The 23,006-nt window shown below is 42.9% G+C and overlaps 1 protein-coding gene across 5 annotated transcripts in view; it reads right to left on the bottom strand.

Annotated features, from left to right (window-relative positions):
• LOC139262934 (kelch-like protein 3) overlaps positions 1 to 23,006 on the bottom strand; it is a 164,235-nt gene that overhangs the window by 49,657 nt on the left and 91,572 nt on the right. For 4 of the 5 annotated variants that reach the window (XM_070878253.1, XM_070878257.1, XM_070878254.1 and 1 more), the window contains exons 6-7: positions 22,352 to 22,461; positions 860 to 976 (exon numbers count right to left, since the gene is read on the bottom strand). In XM_070878253.1, coding sequence (XP_070734354.1) covers positions 860 to 976; positions 22,352 to 22,461 — 227 coding nt within the window. The remainder of the gene's footprint in view (positions 1 to 859; positions 977 to 22,351; positions 22,462 to 23,006) is intronic. The other variant, XM_070878256.1, reaches the window with a different exon arrangement.

A 23,006-nucleotide genomic window follows, 5' to 3' on the forward strand; every position in this document is an offset into this window, starting at 1 on the left:
TTTAAATTTCTTTAGACAGATCCTACGCATCCCCGCAGGAAGGACATCCGCGGGGCAGAGATTGGGCTATTTGCCCAACTCTTGCCCAGCGAATGTCCTTCAAACACTTACGTCTGGTAAAAAGCAGGCGTATAGCTTACTTTTACCAGCATAAGAGTTTTAAAACATAGAAAAATTTAATTTACTAATTTTTATATTAAAAACCTTGTCCATTAAGGCAAGTTTATTTTTTAACCCTATTAAGACACAATAAAAAGAATTTGATTTTTTTTTTCTAAAACACTTAATTACATTCAATTTCAATTAATTTTAAATATGTGAGGTGTTTTTTTATTTATTTATTGTGCAGTGTTTCTTGTTTGGGAGGGTGGGGGGGGGGGGCGGGGGGGATTCTCATTGATAGTAATGGGAGCTCGTACAAACAGAGTTCCCATTATCAATGAGAATACTAGATAGTGGTCCAGGCCCACATGATTCCAACATATGCATGCGCACCTCGAAGACATGTTCCTGTGCGCTGAGCAGCGAATGAAGGCCTCCGACCGGAATCCTACGTTCCTCCGGGACCACCAGGTATTTTCGGAGATATTTTTCCGGTCGGGGGTGTTTTACCTCAATTTTCGGCACATTGTAAAAGAAAGTAAGTCATCAAGTATTTCACACTCGATAAAACTTTGTTCCTTTTCAACTTAAAATTAATTATTTTTGGTTATACTTCCATTTAATTGTGTTAACCATTCTGGTATGATTATTTATTTAAAAACCTGGCAATGAAACACTTTCCTGACTACACTCAGTCATTTTGATGGGCTCTGTCTAACCACAGGTCTTTACTCCACAAGCGAGCACTGCTGCTAACCTGTACAAGATAGTCCCGTGGAAGCAGAGGAAGACGGACATTTTCCATTAGTTTTGCCATGTGGTCCAGGCGAGCTTCTTTGTCATACTTTATCCAAGAGATAACTGCTTCAAATACCTGCCGGTGAGAGAAAAGCACGTGGAAGTCTGAAGCAAATGAAACGAGCATTCATTTTAGTAACCTAAAACCACAGCTTATGTTCCAATCCCGAATCTTCCTCAAAGCTTGTACTTGTGGCCTCTAGTCTAAATCTCACTGTCAAAGTTAAATAGCTTTTACCTAGAATGGCCTAGCACCTGTACTAGGATCGTGCCCACCGGTGAACTCTTGCTGGCTCGCCAAAAGTGATCAGAAGAAGGGACCAAGAGGAGTAGGCATGTGGCAGGTTCTGGGAGCATCTGCAATCCCCCCTCTGAAGAGGCCAGAAACACTAGCCAAAGTTTGTTGAAAGGAAGGAGGACGGATGCCACCCCCTACCTCACCCCAGCAAAAGAGGTAAAAATGCTGCCAACCAGAAGTCCCTTTGAAAAGGAAAGTGAAAATTGAGCCCCTGATTTTCAGGAATCCAGGCATCGATCACAATATTGTCCCCTAGGGTGAGCTCCATTTCTGCAGTTGATGGTTAGATGAAGTCCTTACTACTAGGGGGATCAAGGGGTATGGCGAGAAAGCAGGAATGGGGTACTGAAGTTGCATGTTCAGCCATGAACTTATTGAATGGCGGTGCAGGCTAGAAGGGCCGAATGGCCTACTCCTGCACCTATTTTCTATGTTTCAATGTTTCTATGACTGGCGAGACCAGGTGTACCTCCATCGATGCCAAACCAGGCCTTGACTTAAGATTGGTGTGTGTAAACTCCCAACTTTGGGAATCCCTCTTCTTTACATTGATGCCCATAAGGCGGGAGACTCCGATCCCACTAGGCCCACAACATACAAGAAAGTATGTTTATCTGCGTGAGTCTCTCTTCTTCACACCCTAGTCAGCCTTCCTTTTCTAATGTATTCATATTCCTTTTGCGATAGGGTGACCAAAAACAATGTGCTAGATTTACCACTGATCTGTACAATGCAAGTAAAAATTTGTCCTGACTGTGGTCCAATGCCTTCCAGGTGCACTCAACTACTTGGTCTGTCTAATTAATACTTGCCTCACATTGACTAGATGCTTTTAGAGCAGAAGTAATGATCACTCCCAAATACTTTTCGGCTTCTACCTTCCATATGTTTACTGTTGCCTGCTTCTTCATGTATTAATCTACACTTATCCACATTAAAATCTATCTATATAATTGTTCCAAGCCTCTCTGAAGATAGTGATTCTATTCATTCCTTGACCATAGAACTTACTCTCATCAGCAAATTAAATCATACTACAATAGTCACCCTGTTCCATAATCATTCAGAAATACTGTAAAGGTACAGGGGTCCCAAAACTGACCTCTGTAGAACACCACTCCTTACTTTTTCTAAACAAATAATTTCCGTGTCTTCTGTTATTTCACGTCACGTCTCAAACCATCTGATCAACAACAGCGTGCATTTACACAACGCCTTTAATGTAGTAATATGTCCCCCAAGTGCTTCACAGGAGCGTTACCAAACATAATTTGACAACTGTTCTGTGGCCTTGGGTTTCCTTAAATGTCAGCTGTGGCTCAATGAGTAAGACTCTCGCCTGGGAGTCAGAAGGTTGTGGATTCAAGTCCCACTCCAGGAACTTGAGCACAAAGAAAATCTAGGCTGATGTTCCAGTGCAGTGCTGAGGAGGTGCTGCACTGCCAGAGGTGCTGTCTTTCAGATGAGACATTAAATCTGCTCTCTCAAGTGGATGTAAAAGATCCCATGGCACAATTTCAAAGACGAACAGGGGAGTTATCCCCAGTGCCAATATTTACCCCTCAATCAACATAACAAAAAAATAGATTATCTGGTCATTATCACATTGCTGTTTGTGGGAGCTTGCTTGTGCGCAAATTGGCTGCCGCGTTTCCTTCATTACAACAGTGACTACACTCCAAAAGTACTTCATTGGCTGTAAAGCGCTTTGAGGCATCCAGTGGTCGTGAAAGGCTCTATATAAATCCAAATCTTTCTTTTTCTTTCTTAGAACCACGGAAATTTACTGCACGGAAGGAGGCCATTTCGGCCCATCGTGTCCACGCCGGCCAACAAAGAGCTATTCAGCCTAATCCCACTTTCCAGCTCTTGGTCCATAGCCCTGTAGGTTAAGGCACTTCCAAGAGGGTTGCTGCTTTGACTACCCTTTCAGGCAGCGAGTTCCAGATCCCCACCACCCTCTAGGTGAAAACATTTCCTCTCAAATCCCCTCAAAACCTCCTACCAATTACTTTAAATCTATGCCCCTTGGTTGTTGACCCCTATGCTTAAGGGAAATAGGTCCTACCTATCCAATCATGACCATCTTTAAAAAAGGGGACAAGTCCGACTGTGACAACTACAGAGGGAGCTCCCTGTTATCAGCCACTGGAAAAGTTGTCGCTAGAATCCTCAACTGTCTTCTCCCTGTGGCTGGAGAGCTCCTCCCGGAGTCACAGTGCAGATTTTGTCCTCTTCGAGACACAACGGACATAATTTTTACAGCGGGACAGCTGCAAGAAAAATGCAGGGAACAGCACCAACCCTGTATGTGGCCTTCTTTGACATTACAAAGGTCTTTGACACGGTCAACCGCGAGTGGCTATGGAGCGTCCTCCTCTGTTTCGGCTGCACAAAAAAGATCGTCACCATCCTCCGCCTGCTCCATGATGACATGCAAGCCGTGATCCTGACCAACGGATCCATTACAGACCCAATCCATGTCCGGATAGGGGGCAAGCAGGGCTGCGTCATCGCGCCAACCCCCTTCTCAATCTTCCTCGCTGCAATGCTCCACCTCACACTCCGCTGGAGTGGACCTAAACTACAGAACCAGTGGGAACCTGTTCAACCTTCGTCGTCTCCAGGGCAGATCCAAGACCGTCCCAACCTCTGTCGTCGAGCTACAGTACGTGGAAGTAGTAATCTCAGGATTGCTACCAGTGCCACGTGCTAGTCAGAGTAGGAATCGCAGGATAGCTCAGATGAATACGTGGCTTGAGGAGTGGTGCAAAAGGAAGGGAGGGATTCAAATTCCTGGGACATTGGAACCAGTTCTGGGGGAAGTGGGACCAGTACAAACCGGACGGTCTGCACCTGGGTAGGACTGGAACCAATGTCAGAGGGAGAGTGTTTGCTAGTGCTGTTGGAAAGGGGTTAAACTAATATGGCAAAGGGATGGGAACCTATGCACGGAGACAGAGGGAAGTAGAATGGGGACAGAAGCAAAAGATAGAAAGAAAAGTAAACGTGGAGGGCAGAGAAACCCAAGGCAAAAAGCAAAAAAGGCCACATTACAGCAAAATTCTAAAGGGGCAAAGTGTGTTAAAAAGACAAGCCTGAAGGCTCTGTGCCTCAATGCGAGGAGTATTCGGAATAAGCTGCACAGATAGCAGTTAACGGATATGATGTAATTGGCATCACGGAGACATGGCTCCAGAGTGACCAAGGCTGGGAACTTAACATCCAGCGGTATTCAACATTCAGGAAAGATAAACAGAAAGGAAAAGGAGGTGGGGTGGCGTTACTGGTTAAAGAGGAAATTAACGCAATAGTAGGGAAGGACATTAGCTTGGATGATGTGGAATTGATATGGGTGGAGCTACGGAATACTAAAGGGCAGAAAACGCTAGTGGGAGTTATGTACAGACCACCAAACAGTAGCAGTGAGGTTGGGGACAGCATCAAACAAGAAATTAGGGATGCGTGCAATAAAGGTACAGCAGTTATCATGGGCGACTTTAATCTACATATTGATTGGGCTAACCAAACTGGTAGCAATGCAGTGGAGGAGGATTTCCTGGAGTGTATTAGGGATGGTTTTCTAGACCACTATGTCGAGGAGCCAACTAGAGGGCTGGCCATCCTAGACTGGGTGATGTGTAATGAGAAAGGACTAATTAGCAATCTTGTTGTGCGAGGCCAATTGGGGAAGAGTGACCATAATATGGTAGAATTCTTTATTAAGATGGAGAGTGACACAGTTAATTCAGAGGCTAGTCCTGAACTTAAGGAAAGGTAACTTCGATGGTATGAGACGTGAATTGGCTAGAATAGACTGGCGAGTGATACTTAAAAGGTTGACGGTGGATAGGCAATGACAAACATTTAAAGATCACATGGGTGAACTTCAACAATTGTACATTCCTGTTTAGAGTAAAAATAAAATGGGGAAGGTGGCTCAACCGTGGCTAACAAGGGAAATTAAGGATAGTGTTAAATCCAAGGACGAGGCACATAAATTGGCCAGAAAAAGCAGCAAACCTGAGGACTAGGAGAATTTTATAATATAGCAGAGGAGAACAAAGGGTTTAATTAGGAGGGGGAAAATAGAGTATGAGAGGAAGCTTGCTGGGAACATAAAAGCTATAGAAGCTTTTGCAGTCAGTTATGTGAAGAGAAAAAGATTAGTGAAGACAAACATAGGTCCATTGCAGCCAGAATCAGGTGAATTTATAATGAGGAACAAAGAAATGGCGAACCAGTTAAACAAATACTTTGGTTCTGTCTTCACGAAGGAAGACACAAATAACCTTCCGGAAATATTAGGGGACCAAGGGTCTAGGGAGAAGGACGAACTGAAAGAAATCCTGATTAGGCAGGAAATTCTGTTAGGAAAATTGATGGGACTGAAGGCCGATAAATCCCCGGGGCCCGATAGTCTGCATCCCAGAGTACTTAAGGAAGTGGCCCTAGAAATAGTGGATGCATTGGTGATCATTTTCCAACAGTCTATCGACTCTGGATCAGTTCCTATGGACTGGAGGGTAGCTAATGTAACACCACTTTTTAAGAAAGGAGGGAGAAAGAAAACGAGTGATTATAGACCAGTAAGCTTGACATCGGTAGTGGGGAATATGTTGGAATCAATTATTAAAGATAAAATAGCAGCGCATTTGGAAAGCAGTAACAGGATCGGTCCAAGTCAGCATGGATTTATGAAAGGGAAATCCTGCTTGACAAATCTTCTTGAATTTTTTGAGGATGTAACTAGTAGAGTGGACAAGGGAGAACCAGTGGATGTGGTGTATTTGGACTTTCAAAAGGCTTTTGACAAGGTCCCACACAAGAGATTGGTGTGCAAAATTAAAGCACATGGTATTGGGGGTAATGTACTGACGTGGATAGAAAATTGGTTGGTAGTCAGGAAGCAGAGAGTCGGGATAAACGGGTCCTTTTCAGAATGGCAGGCAGTGACTAGTGGGGTGCCGCAGGGCCCAATGCTGGGACCCCAGCTATTTACAATATACATTAATGATTTAGATGAAGGAATTGAGTGTAATATCTCCAAGTTTGCAGATGACACTAAGCTGGGTGGCAGTGTGAGCTGTGAGGAGGACGCTAAGAGGCTGCAGGGTGACTTGGACAGGTTAGGTGAGTGGGCAAACGCATGGCAGATGCGGTATAATATGGATGAATGTGAGGTTATCCACTTTGGTGGCAAAAACACGAAGGCAGAATATTATCTGAATGGTGGCAGATTAGGAAAAGGGGAGGTGCAACGAGGCCTGGGTGTCATGGTAATCAGTCAGTGAAAGTTGGTATGCAGGTACAGCAGGCGGTGAAGGCGGCAAATAGTATGTTAGCTTTCATAGCTAGGGTATAGGTGCAGGAAGGTCTTACTGCAGTTGTACAGGGCCTTGGTGAGGCCTCACCTGGAATATTGTGTTCAGTTTTGGTCTCCTAATGTGAGGAAGGACGTTCTTGCTATTGAGGGAGTGCAGCGAAGGTTCACCAGACTGATTCCCGGGATGGCAGGACTGACATATGAGGAGAGTCTGGATCGACTGGGCCTGTATTCAGTGGAATTTAGAAGAATGAGAGGGGATCTTGTAGAAACATATAAAATTCTGACGGGACTGGGCAGGTTAGATGCAGGAAGAATGTTCCTGATGTTGGGGAAGTCCACAATCAGGGGACATAGTCTAAGGATAAGGGGTAAGCCATTGAAGACTGAGATGAGGAGAAACTTCTTCACTCAGAGAGTTGTTAACCTGTGGAATTCCCTATCGCAGAGAGTTGTTGATGCCAGTTCATTCGATATATTCAAGAGGGAGTTAGATATGGCCCTTATGGCTAAAGGGATCAAGGGGTATGGAGAGAAAGCGGGAAAGGGGTACGGAGGTGAATGATAAGCCATGATCTTATTGAATGGTGGTGCAGGCTCAAAGGGCTGAATGGCCTACTCCTGCACCTATTTTCTATGTTTCTCTGACACGTGCGCCTGCTCACATTCAGAGACTGAACTCCAAGTCATAGTCAACATCTTCACTGAGGCGTGCGAAAGCATGAGCCTTACACTAAACATCTGTAAAACAAAGGTCCTCCACCAACTTGTCCCCGCCACACAACACTACCCTCCCCAGTCATCAAGACCCACGGACAACGTGGACCACTTTCCATACCTCGGGAGCCTATTATCAACAAGGGCAGACATCGACAACAAGATTCAACACCGCCTCCAGTGCGCAAGATCAGTCTTCGGCTGCCTGAGGAAAAGTGTGTTTGAAGATCAGGCCCTCAAATCTGCCACCAAGCTCATGATCTACAGGGCTGTAGTGATACCGGCCCTCCTGTATGGCTCAGAGACGTGGACCATATTCAGCAGACACCTCAAATCGCTGGAGAAATACCTCCAACGATGTCTCTGCAAGATCCTGCAAATCCCCTGGGAGAACAGAAGCACTAACGTTAGCGTCCTCAGCCAGGCCAACATCCCCAGCATCGAAGCACTGACCACACTCGACCAGCTCTGCTATGCGGGCCACATTGTTTGCATGCCTGACACAAGACACCCAAAGCAAGCTCTCTACTTGGAACTCCTACACGGCGAGCGAGCCCAAGGTGGGCAGAGGAAATGTTTCAAGGACACCCTCAAAGCCTTGATAAAATGCAACATCCCCACCTGGGAATCCCTGGCCAAAGACTGCCCTAAATGGAGGAAGTGCATCTGAGCGGGCACTGAGCACCTCGAGTTTCATCGCTGAGAGCATGCAGAAATCAAGCACAGGCAGCGGAAGGAGCGTGCGGCAAACCAGTCCCAACCACCCTTTCCTTCAACGGCTGTCTGTCCCACCTGTGACAGAGACTGTAATTCCCATATTGGACTGTTCAGTCACCTAAGAACTCGAGTAGAAGCAAGTCTTCCACGATTTCGAGGGACTGCTTATGATAAGGGAAATAGGTCCTTCCTATCCACTCTATCTAGGCCCCTCATAATTTTATACACCTCAATAAGGTCTCCCCTCAGCCTCCTCTGTTCCAAAGAAACCAAACCTAGCCTCTCCATTCTTTCCTTATAGCTAAAATTCTCCAGTCCTTGTAAATCTCCTCTGTACCCTCTCTAGTGCAATCACATCTTTTCTCTAATTTGACCACCAGAACTGCACGCAGTACTCTAGCTGTGGCCTAACTAGTGTTTTATACAGTTCAAGCATAACCTCCCTGCTCTTGTATAAGAACATATGAAATAGGAACAGTAGGCCATACAATCCCTCGAGCCTGTTCCGTCATTTAATACGATCATGGCTGATCCGATCATGGACTTAGGTTCATTTCCCTGCCCGCTCCCCATAACCACTTATTCCCTCATCGTTTAATAACTGTCTATCTCTGTCTTAAATTTATTCAATGACCCAGCTTCCACAGATCTCTCAGGCAGCGAATTCCACAGATTCACAACACTCCTCCACAACAAGAAATTCCTCCTCATCTGAGTTTTAAATGGGCGGCCCCTTACTCTAAGATTATGCCCCCTAGTTCTAGTTTCCCCTATCAATAGAAACATCCTCTCTGCATCCACCTTGTCAAGCCCCCTCATTATATGTTTCGATAAAATCACCTTTCATTCTTCTGAATTCCAATGAGTAGAGGGCCCAACCTACTCAACCTCTTCTCTTAAGTCAACCCCCTCATCTCTGGAATCAACCTAGTGAACCTTCTCTGAACTGACTCCAAAACAAGTATATCCTTTCTTAAATATGGAAACCACAACTGAATGCAGTATTCTAGGTGTAGCCTCACTAATACCCTGTATAACTGTAGCAAGAATTCCCTGCTTTTATACGCCATCCCCTTTGCAATAAAGGCCAAGATTCCATTGACCTTCCTGATCACTTGCTGTATCTGCAGACTAACCTTGTGTGTTTCATGCACTAGGACCCCCAGGCCCCGCTGTAGCACTTTGCAATTTTTCTCCATTTAAATAACAACTTGCTCTTCAATTTTTTCTGCCAAAGTGCATAACCACACATTTTCCAACATTATACTCCATCTGCCAAATTTTTGCCCACTCACCTAACCTGTCTATGTCCTTTTGAAGGTTTTTTGTGTCCTCCTCACACATTGTTGATGATACAAAGATGGGAGGAAAAGCAAACTTGGATGAAGGGACCAAGTGTAACATAGCCAAGTCGTTAATATAGATTGTAAATAGTTGGGGTCCCAGCACTGATCCCTGTGGCACCCCACTAGTTACTGATTGCCAACCCGAGAGTGAACCATTTATCCCGACTCTTTGTTCTCTGCTAGTTAGCCAATCCTCTATCCATGTTAATATATTACCCCCAATCCCGTGAACTTTTATCTTGTGCAGTATCCTTTTATGTGGCACCTCGTCAAACGCCTTCTGGAAGTCCAAATAAACCACATCCACTGGTTCCCCTTTATCCACCCTGTTCGTTACATCCTCAAAGAATTCCAGAAAATTTGTCAAACACGAGTTCCCCTTCATAAATCCATGCAGACTATGCCTGACTGAATTTTGCTTTTCCAAATGTCCTGCTACTGCTCCTTTAATAATGGATTCCAACATTTTCCCAACCACAGATGTTAGGCTAACAGGTCTATAGTTTCCTGCTTTTTGTCTGCTCCTTTTTTTTTTAAAATAGGGGCGTTACAATTGCAATTTTCCAATCTGCTGGGACCTCACCAGCGCCCAGGGAATTTTGGTCAAATACAACCAATGCATCCACCATCCCTGCCGCTACTTCTCTTAAGACCTTAGGATGCAAGCCATCAGGTCCAGGGGATTTATCCGCCTTTAGTCCCATTATCTTACCGAGTATCACCTCCTTAGTGATTTTGATTGTGTTAAGTTCCTCCCCCCCATAGGCCCTTGACTGTTGGAATATTGTTAGTGTCCTCTACCATAAAGGCTGATACAAAATATTTGTTCAGAGTTTCTGCCATCTCCATGTTCCTAATCACTAATTCTCCGGTCTCATCCTCTAAGGGACCAACATTTACTTTAGTCACTCTTTTCTTTTTTTATATACCTGTAGAAACTCTTGCTATCCGTTTTTATATTTCGTGCTAGTTTACTTTCATAGGGCTCAAAATTGCCCAGGAGTTGCTCAGTTTTTTTTTTGGAGCAACTTGATTTTTCTGGAGTATCTTAAAAAATCCCCATTTTGCACATTCAAGTTGCGCCAGTGTAAGTGAGTTAGTACGGATTTTTTTTTTAAGTTTAGTTTAGTTTTTTTTCCAAAAGTTACCAGCCACCTACACCCATTTTGGCCATTTAATAGTTACTCCAAACTAACTTAGGCCAGCCTATGTGGCCGCTTGTGAAAACCCTTGCGTAGAGTTAAAAATCAGCGCAGGTAGGTACATTGGAGGCCAGCAGAACTTAATGACTTGATTAAAGAATGTGATTAGGATCAAACAGCTATACAGGACATCATCTGACAAACTTCACAAAGTTAATTTACTATACAACAGAAGCATTCATGAAAGCTTAAACTACAAAAATAAAAGCAGTAGAGACAAAACATATTTACATAATATTTTCAAAATATCCAAATAAAAAATAGAAGTACCTCCTGCTCGTAATTCTTATGTTCTTATGTTCTCCCAGCCGCCTAAGCTCACCCACCTCAGCCCGCCCCTTACAAACAACCCTACCTCCCGGGGTCAGGGACCAGACTCTCCAGGATCAGAACAGCACCTGGGGTCAGAGATCAGACACACCTGGGGATCAGATCTTCCCTAAAGGTCGGGGATCGGAACCCCCTACCCCCATGGGGTCGGTGATCGAACCCACCCTGCTTGCTGTGGCCTTCTAGCCCGGGAAGGCAGCGGGCCGTTCTGTGCGGTAGGCCACTCGGCTCGGGATAGGGGTGGGATGCATCGGGTCCCACGCTGCAGCAAGCACACAGAGACTGGGGGCAGGAGCTACTGCGCATGTGCGCACACTCCAACCTGCATGTGGAGAGCTGCCGGCACTGTTTCTGCCGCAGGGCCCCATCTCCGCCCCCAATCGACTGGCCATGCCGCGCCAAGCCCCAGGAGAGGCAACACAGCGACCAGAATCGGGGGACATTTTATCGGTGCCCTTTTCAGCCCACAAAGTCGGCGCATCTCTGGTGAGTGCGCCGAAAAAAGGGATGGACCAATTTTGAGGCCAAAGTCTATCTTCCATTTCTTAATCATTTTTTTAATAATTTTTTGCTGGCTTTTAAAAGCTTCCCAATCTTCTGTTCTCCCACTAGTTTTGGCCAATTTGTATGCCCTTGTTTTTAATTAGATATAATCCTTTATTTCTTTAGTTAGTCACGGATGGCTCTCTTTTCTTTTACACCCTTTCCTCCTCATTGGAATATATTTTTCTTGAGAGTTATGAAATATCTCCTTAAATGTACGCCACTGTTCATCAACCGTCCTACACTTTAATCTATTTTCCCAGTCCATTTTAGCCAACTCTGCCCGCATACCTTTGTAGTCTCCTTTATTTAAGCTTAGTACATTGGTTTGAGATCCAACTTTGTCGACCTCCATCTGAATTTGAAATTCAACCATGCTATGGTCACTCGTTCCAAGGGGATCCTTTACTAGGAGATTGTTTATTAATCCTGTCTCATTACACAGGACCAGATCTAAGATTGCCTGCCCCCTGGTTGGTTCCGTTACATACTGCTCAAGGAACCCGTCCATTACGTACACTTTGAACTCCTCCTCAAGGCTACCCTGACCAATTTGATTTGTCCAATCAATATAGAGGTTAAAATTACCCATGATTATTGCTGTTCCCTTTTTACCAGCCCCTCACTATTTCTATGCTTCAGCTAATAAAGGCAAGTATTCCGTATGCCTTCTTAACTACATTATCTACCTAGTCTGCTACCTTCAGGGATCTGTAGGCATGCACTCCAAGGTCCATCTGTTCTTCTACACTTCAGTGTCCTGCCATATACTGTGTATTCCCTTGCCTTGTTAGCCCTCCCCTAATGCATTACCTCACACTTTTCTGGACTGAATTCCATTTGCCACTGTTCCACCCACCTGACCAATTCATCGATATCTTCCTGCAGTCTACAGCTTTCTTCTTCATTATCAACCACACAGCCAATTTTTGTATCATCTGCAAACTTCTTAATCATACCTCCTACATTCAAATCTAAATTATTGATTTATACCACAAAAAGTAAGGGACCTAGTACTGAGCCCTGCGGTACCCCACTAAAGACAGCCTTCCAGTGACAAAAACGCCCATCAACCATTACCCTTTGCTTCCTGCCTGAGCTAATTTTGGATCCAACTTGCCACTTTGCCTTGGACCCCTTGGGCTTTTATTTTCGTGACCAGTCTGCCATGTGGTACCTTATCAAAAGCATCGCTAAAATCCATAAACATTATATCAAATGCATTACCCTCATCGACCCTCGTCGTTACCTCCTCAAAAAATTAAATCTCGTCAGACATGACCTTCCCTTGACAAATCCATGCTGACTGTCCTTGATTAATCCGTGTCTTTCTAAATGAAGATTTATCTTCAGAATTTTTTCCAATAATTTTCCCACCACTGAGGTTAGGCTGACTGGCCTGTAATTACTCGGTCTATCCCTTTCTCTCTTTTTAAACAAAGGTACAATGTTAGCAGTTCCCAAGCACCACATCTGTAGCCAGAGAGGATTGGAAAATGATGGCCACAGCCTCTGCTATTTCCTCTTCTGCTTCTCTTAACAACCTCGGATACAGGCCTGGGGATATATCCACTTTCAAAACTGCTGAACCCCTTAATTCTTCCCCTCTCAGTCTGTTTACTTAATCTAATATTTCACACTCCTCCTCCCTGATTGCAATGCCGACATCGCCCCTCTCTTTTGTGAAAACAGACGCAAAGTATTCATTAAGAACCATACCCACGTCTTCCGCCTCCATACACAGATTACTTTTATGGTTTTACTAGCCTCGCATGAGGAACTGCTTCAAAAAACTTGAGAATCTTAGTGAACTACATCTACTGGATTATCTTTATCCATTCGCTTAAATTACCTCTCAAAGAATTCCAGTAAAGTATCAAGTTAAAACTGTACTCACATTGCCATTGAGTAGAAGAACATATGGTCATGCTTGCAATTCTTACACATAAACTTCCCAATGTCAGCCTTGAAATGTTTTGCCTAATTTACACAATGTTAGTTTGATGTTTGTACAGGTAAGAGGAGTTTGGGTTCATATCGTAATGGTAAAAGGGTTTATTGTTCAACCTGCAGTTCACTATCCCAAATATTGTGTGCATAAATTAAATCCTCAGTTCATAGGAAGCAGACTTTTGCTTTGGACAAGAGTAGGAAATATTGAGAGATGGTCGAAAATGTAAAAGTACCTTAGTACAGAAAAAAAAAACAAGTTAAGCAGAAAGCTCCATTGCATAAATTAATATTTATTTTAAAAAGAGTTAAAATGGATGGGGAGAGGGAAGAAAGCTATGAAACTTTAATTATACTCATCATACTGCAGAACTAGTGGATAGAGTATTTTTAAAATGTTAAATTTGCTCAGTTCAGGAACAAAAATGCTACCGCAATCATTTTCAAAGATAGGTTTTAGAAAGTTACTAAAGCTGTAAATCCACTGAGTGATACATTATTTAGATATAGTCCAATTGCACTTTAGGATGTTGACACATCTGTAGAAGCCAACTTTTATTGCATTATCAAAGATCCTATCAGACATTCTGAAGCACTTTGGAACATTGTGAGGATGAGAGACGCTATATAGATGTATGTTTTCTATTCCCTTGAATTAACATATCGGCAAAATATTCTTTTAACTGAGACAGCTAAAGTGCTAAGATATGTTTTTATTGGTGGATCATATTAAATATAAAGGTTGTCTGCTTTTAAAGCTTGTACTAATGAGGCATCTGCAATGTGGAGTGGGGGTTCTGTTTCCTCGCCCTTGAACTTGACACGCTATATGTGAGACACAATAGTCCCCAAAGCTACATTTAACTACACAACCTAAATGGTATTATGCACTGAAAACCAAAGTAAATCACACAGGTCACTTTTTCTTAGTTAATCATAAAACTTTACTGCTGGTAACAGCAGCTTAAACACTAGCTATGACCTTCCAGTGGATGTATTTCTTGAGCTAAACAAAGATTAAATGGGCTTCATAGAAGTTTACAGCACGGAAGGAGGCCATTTCGGCCCATCGTGTCCATGCCAGCCAACAAGAGGCTATCCAGCCTAATCACACTTTCCAGCTCTAGGTCCGTAACCCTGCAGCTTATGGTACTTCAGGTGCACATTCAAGTACTTTTTAAAATGTGGTGAGGGTTTCTGCCTCTACCACCCTTTCAGGCAGTGAGTTCCAGACCCCCACAACCATCTGCGTGAAGAAATTTCCCCTCAAATCCCCTCTAAACCTTCAACCAATTACTTTAAGTTATGCCCGCTGGTTGTTGACCCTCTGCTAAGGGAAATAGGCCCTTTCTATCCACTATATCTAGGCCCCTCATAATTTTATATACATCAATGAGGTCTTCCCTTAGCCTCCTCTGTTCCAATGAAAACAAATCCAGCCCCTCTAATCTGTCCTCATAGCTTAGATTCTCCACTCCCAGCAACATCCTCGTAAATCTCCTCTGTACCCTCTCCAGTGCAATCATGTCCTTCCTGTAATGTGGTGACCAGAACTGCATGTAGTACTCCAGCTGTGGCCTAACCAGTGTTTTATACAGTTCAAGCATAACCCCACCCCCGCTCTTGTATTCTATACCTCGGCTAATAAAGGCAAGCATTCATATGCCTTCTTAACAACCTAATCTACCTGGCTTGCTACTTTCAGGGATCTGTGGACATGCACTCCAAGGTTCCTTTGTTCCTCTACACTTCTCAGTGTCCTACCATTTAATGTGTATTTCCTTTCCTTGTTACTCCTCCCAAAATGCATTACCTCACACTTCTCTGGATTAAATTCCATTTGCCACTATTCTGCCCACCTGACCAGTAGATTGATATCTTCCTGCAGTCCACAGCTTTCTTCTTCATTATCAACCACACAGCCTATTTTAGTATCATCTGCAAACTTCTTAATCATACCCCCTATATGTCACAAAACATTTCTGTGCAGTCATTGAGAAGCATACCTAAATAATATTCACCACAGAAAGCTTCCTATCTTCTTACAATGTCTACCTCAAATCGTGCAAATCTTCAGCAGTGTAAAGATCATCTTTATCAAATTTTCTTAGAAAGAAAAACAGAGCTTGAATTTGGGAAGGATTCTTAAAATGACCACTTTAATGTAAAATAGAAGTCAATGCTAATTTTAAAAGGAACTATCTTTTGGAAGGGTGTCTGGAGTGACATATAATAAAATTCATCAAGTGAATCAATCCGTGTGGGACCTAAAAGGTGGAAGAAAATATATATTTTTTTTAAATGGATGGTAATGGCCAAATAGGTTATAGTTAACACCAGTAAGGGAGTTGTTTGAAAGGTTTGAGTCAGATTTTGATAAATATCACAAAAGTGTGTTGCTGGGGTAAGAATTCAATAATTTCTATGGGAGGTGCCGATCAGTAAAACTCAGGCAATGTTTCTCAAACATTTCCACCCTGCCAATTTAGGAGTATGGTAGTGTAGTGGGGTTACTAAATTATTAACCCAGAGGTCTGGACTAGTAATCCAGAGACACAAGATCAAATCCCATCACGGCAGCTGGGGAATTTAAATTCAGTTAATTAAATAAATCTGGAATTAAAAAGCTACTATCAGGAATGGTGACCATGAAACTACCAGATTGTCGTAAAAACCCAACTGGTTCACTAATGTCCTTGAGGGAAGGAAATCTGTTTTTCTTTCTAAGAAAATTTGATAAAGATGAACTTTACACTGCTGAAGATTTGCACGAAATCTGCCATCCTTACCCAGTCTGGCCTATATATGACTCCAGAGCCACAGCAATGTAGTTGACTCATAACTGCCCTCTGAAATGGTCGACCAGTTGTACCAAACCACTACGACGAAGTCACTGTGGGAGTAGCGATTCAAGGCGGCAGCTCACCACCACCGTCTCAAGGGCAATTTGAGATGGACAATAAATGCCGGCCTGGCCAGCAACACGCAACATGTTAATTATAAAAATACAAGCAGTCCCCTTTAAACACAATGCCATGAAACACAGATGGGTCAGAAACATACTCCCATTTTGGGTTAACTGAACAAGACCAAAGAAAATTCAACCTTTTAAATTTTGTTCAACAGTCAGGCACTTTGAAATGCAATTAAAATAGTAATAAATAGCACAGTAATGCTATTGGCTATAGAAGCTATTTTGAATCCTGCAACGTGAAGGAGATCAAATCAGCTGGTCATGCATGAAGACCTCAAAGTAATGTAATAGCCATTTATGCAGAGGTTTTTTGAACTTAGTAGCATTAAGTGTCACTAACCAAAAACACTTCCTTTCTTAGTAACCAATACAAAACTGATATCTTGATGTTCATTGTAAATATCTGAAGACTGACTTTTTTAAATCTTCATAAATTATGGATTATAGTCATTGTTTACAACTTATATCTTCTGCAGCATATCCAAAAAGCTGCAATTTTTAAAAATTAGTTCACGGGATGTGGGCGTCGCTGGCGAGGCCAACATTTATTGCCCATCCCTAATTGCCCTCAAGAAGGTGGTGATGAGCAGTCTTCTTGGAGCGCTGCAGTCCGTGTGGTGAAGGTACGCTCAGTGGTGTTACGGAGGGCGTTCCAGGACTTTGACCCAGCACGATGAAGGATACTGTGTGACTTGGAGGGAAACTTGCAGGTGGTGGTGTTCCCATGCGACTGCTGCCCTTGTCCTTCTGGGTGGTAGAGGTTGCGAGTTTGGGAGATGCTGTCTAAGCAGTGGCGAGTTGCTGCAGTGCATCTTGCAGATGGCACACACTGTGCGCCGTTGTTGGAGGGAGTGAATGTTTAAGTGGTGTATGGGGTGCCAATCAAGTGGGCTGCTTTGTCTTGAATAGTGTTGAGCTTCGTGAGGGTTAATGGAACTGCACTCATCCAGACAAATGGAGAGTGTTCCATCACACTCCTGACTTATGCCTTGTAGATGGTGGAAAGGCTTTGGGGAGTCAGGAGGTGAGTCACTTGCCGCAGAATACCCAGCCTCTGGCCTGCTCTTGTTGCCACAATATTTATGTGGCTGGTTAAGTGAAGTTTCTGATCACTGGTGACTCTCAGAATGTTGATGGTGGGAATTAGACGATGGCAATACCATTGAATGTCAAGTGGAGGTAGTTAGGCTTTCTCTTGTTGGAGATGGTCATTGCCTGGCATTTGTGTGGCGCGAATGTTACTTGCCACTTATCAGCCCAAGCCTGAATGTTGTCCAGGTCTTGCTGCATGCGGGCATGGAATGCTTCATTATCTGAGGTGTTGTGAAAGGAACTGAACACTGTGAAATCATCAGCAAACATCCCCACTTCAGATCTTATGATGGAAGGAAGGTCATTGATGAAGCAGCTGAAGATGGTTGGGCCTGGGACACTGCCCTGCGGATCTCCTGGGGCCGAGATAATTGGCCTCCAACAACCACAACTATCTTTCTTTCTGCTAGGTATGACTCTAGTCATTGAAGTTTGCCTCATGATTCCCATTGACTTAAATTTTACTGGGGCTCCTTGATGCCATACTCGGTCAAATGCTGCCTTGATGTTGAGGGCAGTCACTCTCACCTCACCTCTGGAATTCAGCTCTTTTGTCCATATTTGGACCAAGGGTGTAATGAGGTCTGGAGCTGTGTGGTCCTGGCGAAACCCAAACTGAGCATCGATGAGCAGGTTATTGGTAAGTGCCGCTTGCTAGCCTGTCGACGACACCTTCCATCACTTTGCTGATGATTGTGAGTACACTGATGGGGCAGTAATTGGTCAGATTGGATTTGTCCTGCTTTTTGTGGACATGACATACCTGGGCAATTTTCCACATTGTTGGGTAGATGCTAGGGTTGTAGCTGTATGGAACAGCTTGGCTAGAGGTACGGCTAGTTTTGGAGCACAAGTCCTCAGCACTACAGCCGGGATGTTGTTGGGGCCTTTAGCCTTTGCTGTATCCAATGTGCTCATCTGTTTCTTGATATCACGTGGAGCGAATCGAATTGGCTGAAGATTGGATTCTGTGATGGTGGGGGCCTCAGGAGGCCAAGATAGATCATCCATCTGACACTTCTGGCTGAAGATGGTTGCAAATACTTCTTTTGCACTCCCGTGCTGGGCTCCGCCATCATTGAGGAAGGGGATGTTCATGGAGCTATTTTAATCTTATAGGCTTTGACTTAATAATGAGCACACCTATTCTGAATGAAAACAGACTCCATTTCCATTTGTACAGCATACAGCCTCAAGGTTAAATAGACGTTACTTTGGCTTTATATCCACCATGTTGCGTATTTTTTGCACCAATGTAAATGAGTTCATCCCAATTATACAATCTATCATCATAATCAGTTGAGACTTGGCACTTAGCCCTTGGTAACCAGGCAATAGTGTTGATCGTCAGCAACCCAGGAGTACGAAATTATAGAAAAGAATTAGGATCATGTTTCACAGGCTTGGTGACTGGCAGCCAGCAGAATTGTGACATTAATTACACAGTTTGAAGGGAAGAGATTTTCAAACTGGATTTAGCTGTACGCTAAAGTTCCATTAGCAAAACCTGCGATTGCCTAAGGAATCTAGCAATTTTACTAAACACTCACAGATTGGGTCAAGTGGAGAATCCAGACAAAACCAGCTAAACCCAGTTTAGACAACCCCATTATTACAAAGGCTACAGATCTATGAAACTTAAGGTGTTGAAGAAATGATGATTCATGCTGGTCCCAAGAGGAGTTTTGAAGTTTGCACCTTTACTCAGAGACAAGATTGAATAGGAGACATTTTAATTTTTTTAATAACTGTGTAGAATCATAGAATGGTTACAGCACAGGAGGCCATTCAGTCAGTCAAGCCCGTGCTGGCTTTCCGCAAGAGCATTTCAGCTAGTTCCACTCCTCTGCCATTTCCCCGTAGCCCTGCAAATGTTTTTCCTTTGAGTACTTATCCAATTCCTTTTTGAAGGTCACAGTTGAATCTGCCTCCACCACCCTTTCAAGCAGTGCATTCCAGACCATAACCACAAACGTTTTCCCTCAGGTCATCTTTGGTTCTTTTGCCAATCACCTTAAATCTGTCTCCTCTGGTTCTCAACCCTTCCGTCACTTGGAACAGTTTCTCCCTATCTACTCTGTTTAGACCCCGTATGATTTTGAATACCTCTTATCAAATCTCTTCTTAACCTTATGTGCTGTAAGGAGAACAACCCGTTTCTCTAGTCTATTCACACAATTGAAGTCCCTCATTCCTGGAATCATTCTCAAATCTTTTCTGCACCCTCTCTAAGGCCTTCACTTCTTTCCTAAAGTACGGCACCCAGAATTGGATACAATACTCCAGTTGAGGCTGAAGCAGTGTTTTATAAAAGTTCATCATAGCTTCCTTGCTTTTGTACTCTTACGTTAGTTGAAATTTTTTAACCTCATTAACACTTGACCTTTTCCAAGTTAGAGACTCAAATTGCCCATTTTTCTTGATTTTTAATTTTGGATTTTCATGTTCATCAAGATGGTCATTGTTATGGCTGGGAAATAGAACTTTTTTTCCTATTTCAGTATCCACTGTTATCACTGCTGATTAAGTGGTTATATGGGGTATGGGAAAAGTAAAGTTCCATAAATCCTACCCATCAATGTGCCTCTGACCCAAACTCAGAAGACTAAGGGAAATAATTGGCCACATTTCCCCAACTCTTCTTCAATAGTGCCATGGGATCTTTTACATCCACCTGATGGGACAGACAGGGCTCGGTTTAACATATCATCCGAAAGACAGCACCTCCGATAATAAAGCACTCCCTCAGTATTATGCTGAAGTGTCAGTCCAGATTATGTACTCAGTCTCTGGAATGGGGCTTGAACTGACGACCTTCTGACTCAGAACTGAGATTGCTACCACTGAGCCAAGGCATAGTCTATCTCCCCCCACCAGCTGTCGTTTTGATCTCTCAGAAAAATTGGCAATTTTAGGGACAGTTTTGTGCCATAGCCATGACAAACTCATTTCATGTAGGACACACAAAGCTAAAGAGGGTTTATCTATGCTGGATTTGAAATTCCTGGAGGTGAAAGTTCAATATACTAACTCACTGTCATCCAATCCTTTCAAATTGCCCATATTAAGTGGTAGGTAAAGTGTGACACAGTTTGGCTCAAATTATTTGTTCTAGCAATTTAAAGGCCTTGCTTGTTTTACAGAGTGCATTAAACTAGACATCCCTTCAACCAAATCATTCGCAATAAACTAGCAAATTAAAGTCACAGGGCTAGAATTTGCAGTGGCTCACCACCCGGTTTCTCGGTGGTTTTGGGCAATAACTGGGTCGCGAGAAATTGCCCAGCTGAGTTACGCCGGCGATTCCTAAGTACCGCTGGGGAGCGGACCGCCGGCGAGCGCATGGCGTGATATTTGGTTCAGCGGTGACCCGTAGGTAAGTATAAAAAAAAACACCCATGAGAATCAGCAGAGCTGGACAGTAGGTGAGTAGCTCTGCAAGAAAAAGGTAAGTAATTGTTTTTTCACTAATTATTTAAACATTCTGTTGGAGTGATTTAAGATAAAAGGGTCCTGATAATGTTTTTATGACTTTTTGTGTTATGTTTTTTGAAAAAATATTTTGAGTGTTTTTCTCCTCCTAGGCCCAACCCGCAGCCTCGGGGTAAATTTTTAGTAAATTTATTAATCATCGCCCATTCGACCCAAAATTTACCTTAATCGCCAAGAATCGGTGTGCAACGCCTATTTTTTTTCCGCTGGGCGGATTTTTTCCTTTTTTTGGGGGAAGTTTTCGTCGGCGATAATCTTTGGAATCTTAGCAGTCTTTTGGGCAGCAAACGGGCGTTGGCGGATTGTTAGGAAATTCTAGCCCACAGATTTTATTCTGGTGTATGCATTTTATCATAATCCCGGATTAGTTATTAAAACTAACTATTGGTGCCCATTTAGCATCATTCAAAAATGTCAATTCATCTCATGTCCATACTGTATTGGCATTTTAATTCATCATATTCATTACAGATCCGCTATATATAAACACTATGCTGGCATCCGAAGGTGAACTTGACCTTAGTTTCCCCACTTCACTGCACCATCCAACCAAGTGGGCAGGTAGCAAGCTAAGCTCTGTGACTGGCTGATAGAGGTCTGTGTGTGTGTGTGTGTGTGTGTGTGTGTGTGTTTCTATCCCTTCCTAAGGAATCAACACTTGAATTTACCCAAGTGGCTTCAGGTCAGACTGAGTTGATAAACCAGTCACTTTAAACATGTGAAAAACAATCGCTGGCTACAAGTAAAAAACATCTCTGAACATTTACAATATGAAAATGAAATATTGTGCATTCACATCTACAGTTCTGAAAGTAAAAGTAAAGACATTCTTAGTTTGAAAAACAACCATAATCTCACACGTGATCCACATGATCTTCAGGGTTGTCAACTTTCTGGTTTTCAGGATTGCATCTGTGGCACCTGTAAGATGGACTGGGCCAGTTATAGGAAAAGCCCAAATAAGATTTGTTCGGATGCAGAGATTTGTGAAGTCCAAAAATGTACAAATCACCTTGAAACCATTTCGTCACCAATTGGAGAAATGGAAAGTGATTGCAAAGTGTTGGCATGTCTCCTGACAACCAGTTTTGAATGTGATGCTTCAGGTGAGGGAAATTTAATGGTGGTGGAATGTCCGATGTAAATGTGATTGATTTTACTAAGTATTTGACAATTTTGTCAGGAAATTAAACCTATGGATCCGTTTAAAAAAAACGACTTGTGAAAGTAGGAACCATGGTAGAACTCTATAGATCTTGAAATATGTAGATCATTGTCAATCTTCTCTCACTTTAACCACGGGCATAATGATGTAGTTTGTGAAGCCTGGAAGTTCTTTTCTGGATACCAAGTCAAATTCTGCTTGAATGTTCATTTGTGCCAGGGAACGTTATGGTGGCAATCATGGCATGACTATATTTAGATAAACTCAAACCTTTATCCCATAAATGAAAAAAAATGTACCTTTTCTTCTGAGGCAACTGTGAGCTTATCGCTTGATATCAAACTGCATACTTGATCCAAATTCAGAGTAAGAAATTCTTCACCCAGCATAACATCGGGAAAATGCTGCTCTGTTCAGGAAAAAGAACAAAAAAGAGGCAAACAATAAAATAAAAGCCAGCTTGTATAGCCAACCAATTGTGTTAATTCTCTTCTGAACGACAAAATTCTCTACTCCAGTAAAGAACGAACCGTGTTACTCTCCCATAGATGACAACAGTCTCAGCATTACTTCAGGACTGCTCACATTTATCAGTAATGCCACTGCTGCAGTACTTTGAACACAGAGCTTCTTTTAAACCTCATTACTATTTTGCATAAATGTATGTATTTGGTTAAATTTTTATGCATTTTGTTGGTACGGTATATTTCAACACTGAGGGTTGAGAAGCCCAGGCAAACCTTTGGCAACATTCATTGTATACAAAGTAGAATTGGAGAAATGAGTGAAAGCATTGAAAAGGGATTACTAACATTGAGACAGTAAAATGCTAGCATGGCACTGAAAAAATGAATATATATCACAATTAATATAAAAGGTATGAAAAGATTCCAGGGAATACACTGCTCACACCTGAAATCAGCCTGTGCAAGACACGTGGGAGGAGCTAAACTC

Source organism: Pristiophorus japonicus, chromosome 4 (assembly GCF_044704955.1).
Source record: "Pristiophorus japonicus isolate sPriJap1 chromosome 4, sPriJap1.hap1, whole genome shotgun sequence".
NCBI lineage: Eukaryota > Metazoa > Chordata > Chondrichthyes > Pristiophoridae > Pristiophorus > Pristiophorus japonicus.